General features: G+C 66.0%; 2 protein-coding genes across 2 annotated transcripts; both read left to right on the top strand.

Moving 5' to 3' along the window:
* Positions 1-265: 265 nt before the first annotated feature.
* MNEG_12761 (hypothetical protein) lies at positions 266-3,252 on the top strand (the record flags this gene model as incomplete). The annotated part of the gene is made up of 8 exons (XM_014038766.1): positions 266-273; positions 432-713; positions 992-1,175; positions 1,626-1,697; positions 1,980-2,062; positions 2,302-2,350; positions 2,640-2,774; positions 3,187-3,252. 8 exons carry the CDS (start codon positions 266-268, stop codon positions 3,250-3,252), a joined length of 879 nt encoding a protein of 292 aa, XP_013894220.1.
* Positions 3,253-4,425: 1,173 nt separating this feature from the next.
* MNEG_12762 (hypothetical protein) lies at positions 4,426-4,990 on the top strand (the record flags this gene model as incomplete). The annotated part of the gene is made up of 2 exons (XM_014038767.1): positions 4,426-4,717; positions 4,932-4,990. Coding segments are annotated over 2 exons (351 nt in total), but the record flags the coding sequence as incomplete, so codon positions are not given.
* Positions 4,991-5,304: the final 314 nt, after the last annotated feature.

Here is a 5,304-nt window from a genome sequence, read left to right on the forward strand (position 1 = left end):
CCTACGCCATACAGACATGGAGGGTGCGGCCACCACCACCGCCAGGCTCAGACCCGGTGAGCCGCGAGGCGGGGTGCCCGTGCCCCCCAGTCAACATCAGCACACCCAGCTTGCGGCATACATGGCGAGCTGTGGGCTCTGGGCCAGACGCGCCCGGCGCGGCTGGACCGCGGCGGCGGCCGGGGCGGGGTGTGAGGGCGGCCTCCACGCAGCCCTTGGATGTCGAGGTGTGGTTGCAGCGCTCTCAGCACCAACTTGGGCCACGATGAACCTGTGAGCTGGTGCGTGTTCACACTCATGTTCTGACTGCGCGCCCCGCCTCGCGAGCCGCGCCCCAACCCCCCCACTATCCTCATCACGCGCGCGTGTGCGCTGCCGCAGCCGCCATCCACTCAACCCCTTTATTTGCAGCGAAAGTCCACCTCAGACAGCACCACGCGGAGCAAGTGGCGCCGCACCAAGCACGAGCGCACCCCGACCAGCGACGCCAGCGCCGCGAGCGGCGCGGCGGGCAGCGGCAGCGGCAGCGCCGGCGACGCGGGCGGCGGCGCGAACGATGCGTCGGGGACGCTGTCTGGGGCGGGCCTTAGCGGGGCTGGCGCGATCAGCGTTATACTGGAGGAGCTCCCGCCCAGCCCCGGGGCGGCGCGCGCCGCGGCCGTGGCGTCTTCGTCGCAGCACACCAGCAGCGGGCACCCGGAGGGGGAGCTCTGGTGGGTGGTGATCTGGGGGCTGATCAGGGGCCTCACCTGGGGTGCCATCTGGCGCTGATTTGGTAGCGCTGGCCACGGCTGGGCTTGTCCAGGCTCGACGCGCGCGCACACGTTCGAGGGCGGCGCGCGACCTTCCCCGACCTTCCGTCATCATCAGCAGGCTGCATCAGCAACCTTGGCATTTAATCAAACCCTTGATTTGCCTTGCTGACGGCCCCATTCATCCCTGGAGTGTGGGTATCCCACGCAACCACGCACGGCTCTCTCCCTCGCCGCAGGCTGGTGGTAGAGTACTGCGACGGCCGCACGCTTTCGGACGCCGCCCGCGACGGCCTCCTCGGCCGACGCGGCGCGCCCGACGCGCTGCGGCTGCTGACCGTGCTGCGCGGCGTGGCGGCCGGCATGGCGTACCTCCACAGCCAAAACGTGGTGCACCGTGACCTCAAGGCCAACAACGTGCTGGTGGCCAGCGGGGCCGCCACGGCGCTGGGATACAGGGCCAAGGCGAGGGCCGGCGGGGGGGAGCGAGGACCCGGGGGTGCGGGGCCTAGCAGCCTGGCTTCGTGCGTTGGCTTGCCACTGAGGAACGAGCAGCCGCGAAGCCGGGCGGGAAAGGAGCTAGGGGTGTGTCGCGAGGTCAATCGGCACCGTTCTGCCGAGAGGACGAGGCCGCCCTGCCAGCCGGCAAGGTTTTGGGCAATGAACCGCGGGCGATTTCGTGTCCGGGCGTCCATCAACCGCGGCGCGGCGGACCGCTGGCCTGCGCCTGGCCGCGTGGCGGAGCCATGCTAGGCGCGGGCGGTGGGGCGGAAAGAGTGCGCACCTTCTGCTGTCTGCCCGCGTGCCCGCTGCCGACCGCGCACTGCGCTCCCCTCGCGTTGCTCCTCCTCCTGCTCTGTGTGGTGTCCCCAGGTGACCGACTTTGGCCTGAGCCGCATGATGGGTGAGGGCCAGACACACCGCTCCACCAGGACAGTCGGCACGGTGAGGGTGCGGGGGGGGGGGGTGGCGTTGACTGGGTGGGGCATGAGGTGTTGGGGAGGGTGTGCCAGATGGGCGTCGATGACGAGCGCGTGCTTTATTGATTGGGGGCAGGGATCGAAGTAAGCAGGGGAACTGGATTGAGGTGAATTTTGGAGTCACCAACGGTTTTTTGAACACACCCAGGGTGCCAGCTATGCTGCTGCACAGGTCCGTTGCGGGTCAACCGGCCGCCATCAGCTCCCCACCAGCCCCCCAACATTGCATCTTCCTCATGCCCCCCAGATCACGCACATGCCGCCGGAGCTGCTGCGGTTCGGCCAGCTCAGCGCCGCGGGTGACGTGTACGCCTTTGGCATCATCATGTGGTGAGCGCTTCAAGGGTCAAACCGGTATCCTTCAAGCTGCTTGCTGCAAGCCGCATGGACATGTTTACACTCAGGCTCGTGCGCAGGGATGTGACTTGTCCCCCCGGGGGTGGTCAAGGATTTAACAGGACACCACGGGCTGTGCTGCGCCAGCAAGCCCAACGCATGGAGCCGCTGTTCTCAGCTCTCGTCAAAGGGGCCCCCTCCTCTCGTACCACCCCCCCCCCCCAACAAAACAGGGAGGCGTTCACGGGGGAAAGCGCGTTCAAGGGCATGCACTATGGGGAGGTGCGGTCGCGTGTGTATGTCTTTGTGCGCGCATCAGGGGGGCTTTCAGGTCACCTGAGTCAACCCAGCCCGGGCCCAGGCCCTGTGTCCGCCACGGCCCGCGCCCTCCCCAGCTTCTTGCCTGACTCCTTTTGGGGCTGCCAGTCCTTTTGATCTTTTGCCCCCAAATCCCAATCTGCCCGCTGCGCGCACCCCGGCGACACAGCCCCACTGAATGCACCCACGAACGTGCCAACCTTTTGCCCATTTCTGCCACCGTCGCCGCCCCCCACCCCCCTCCCTGCTGCAGGTGGTGGAGCACGTGCTGCTGCGGGGCTCGCGGCCGCCGGTGCTGCCGGTCATGCCGCAGGCCTACGCCAAGCTCATGACGCGCTGCTGGAGCGCAGCGCCCGGGGACAGGCCGACCTTTGACACAGTGCTGCAGGTGAGGGGGGGCGGGGGCCGCGGCGCGGCGCGCCGCTACCAGCGAGGCGATCGAAGAGCGCGCGTTTGCAAGTGTGGATGCGCGAACGCGTGCGTGCCTTGCGTCCGCACAGCACAGTGCACGTATGCAAGTGAGCGAGCGTGCACGCATGCGGCCATGCGTGCTTCTGATGGGACGCGGCTTCGACATGCGTGTTGTGCCAACGTTGGGGCACCATGGTTCGGCCCTCGCCCTCCCCTCGCACCACTCCGTCCCGCCAAAGCCAGACACGCCGCCGTGCCGCGGCGCCGACCGCCGCGGCCCCCCCTCCTCCCAGGTGTTTGACCTCATGCTGAGGGCGCTGACTGCCAGCACCAGCAGCACACGCAGCACACACAGCACACACAGCACACGCAGCGCCTCCACCACACAGCCCAGCGACATCCAGCCGGCGACCGGGGACGGCGGCGGCGCGGCGCGGGGCGCGCAGCCGCTCTAGTCGGGCGAGATGCCGGGGGTGGAGGACATATGAGGGTGGCGCGGGGCTGAGGCACTCGGGCGTTGAGCCGGGGTCGCCGCCTCGCCCTGGTCAGCGGCCGCCTCTGCTGCTTGGGTGGGGCCCGTGGCCCTCTGCAGGGCGGGGGGTTGCATGCATCTGCCAAGACACGTGTGCTTTTGGGCTGGTCATGCTAGCACTACTGGCTGCTGGGTGGCAGCGGGGGGACTGACTGGGGATGCATTCAGCTGGCAAGTCCCATCACAATCGGTTCGTGGGCCTGATACTCGGTTCGGTCTCATGCGTGTATTGTCATGCAAAGTAGGGGAGGGGGGAATCTTCACGGCCACTGCCGCTTGCGTGCGGCTTGCCTCAGATACACCATGAGGCACTGCCATCCCGCAGGGCCGCCACTCCGGCCGTTTTTTCTCCTCTATGCTTCGCATTTCCCGAGCTGTACTGAGCACTTGAGGGTGGGTGGTTTTCACTCAGCTTGCAGCAACCAACCGCTCTTCCCCCACCGGTTCTGATCTGCCGGTGGCGTTGCATGAAGTGCCGGTGGCGCTCGCGCCGATTTCTGGCCACTTGTGCCAAGAAGGGACTTGCGCACTGGGTCGGTCGGTCGTGACCAAAGCACGGCAGCGGCCCGCCCCCTGCGCCGCCACCCCTGCTTCACGGGGGATGCGGAAGGGCACGGCCGGCTGCTGCTGTGCACTTCACTGCTCTGCACTTCCTTCCAGGTTTCTTCAGACGGATTCTGCTGCAGCTCATGCATGGCCGCTTAGGAGGGCGTGCGGCCACGCACCTCTTCTCTACCCACCATCCCGCCTGCCCGCATCAATTCCCCAGCCCCACCTGTAAGCGGTTGCGCCCTGCCACCATCTCCAGCTAGGCGTATGTGCACCTTCATGTGTGTAAGCACTGATGACTGGAGCCTTGAGCGAACACGCATCGCTCTTGACTCATCCAACACAACGGCACTGGGCCGCAGTGCCACCTCGTGCTTTGGCGCACCAGACGAGTGACGGGCGCAGCTGCTCGTGCTGACACCAGGCAAACAGGTCAGCGCCGCCAAGCCTGCCGGTCATCACAAGGATAGACGCAGTGCCTTTGCCTGACCCATCGCAATCGTCATCACCGAAAGCCTTCCGAGGCGATCATAGATCATCCCCGCTGATGTTCTCGGGCCTAAGCTCTCTCAGAAAGGACGAAAAGAAGGAGCCAACATCTCAGAACAAGGCTCTGCAGGATTACCTCAAAAAGTACACATCTGATGGGGCAGATGATGGCGAAAAGAAGAAGAAGCGCAAGAAAAGGCCGAAAGCGGAGCAAGGTGGCGCTGTGCAGATCGTAGACGCTGATCTGACAGGCTTTGAGGCCGTGCAGGCGGCCGCGGAGCGCAAGCGTGCAGCGGCGGCACGCGGCGGGCCGCCTGTCGCGGTCGATGGCAGCGACGAAGAGGAGGCAGGTGCGCGCTGTGGTATGTCATGGCACGCTGCATGCTGCACATTGAACGAAGGTGTATATCGAGTCCAGCGATACCGCTGTGAGAGGGGGCCATGCCGAATGCCTGCAAATCAACAAACGAGGGCTGCACGTGGCGGCGGGCGCCACTCACATTGCTGTTGTGTGCCGGGCCCCGTTGCAGCCCCCTCCACGTTAAAACGCCCTCCCCGCCGCAGAGGCTCCCACCATTGCCAACCCTGAGGAGCTGGAGATATACCGGCTGCAGCAGGAGAAGGTGCGGCGCAGGCAGGAGGGAATGCCGGAGCGCAATTGACGGGGGGTGAATCGCCCACCGCTCATCTACTGCTGCTTTTCACTGCTGCAGCGGCAGCCAGCAGCACCTTGGGTTGGACATGCGGCGAGCAACTCGGCCGTTGGTGGGCACTCGCCCTGCGCGCGGCGCAGCAGTTGGGTGCGAAATGAGGGGGTTGAAGGGCAGGATGTTGCTGAAGAGCAGCTATCATTGCGGCTGCGTGGCCTTGGAAAAAACGGCGATCCGAAACCTCTCGGCCTTTTGCAGGCCAAACGTTTCTTTGAGAAAGAGAAGGA

This window comes from Monoraphidium neglectum (assembly GCF_000611645.1).
Source record: "Monoraphidium neglectum strain SAG 48.87 unplaced genomic scaffold scaffold03420, whole genome shotgun sequence".
Taxonomy (NCBI): Eukaryota; Viridiplantae; Chlorophyta; class Chlorophyceae; order Sphaeropleales; family Selenastraceae; genus Monoraphidium; species Monoraphidium neglectum.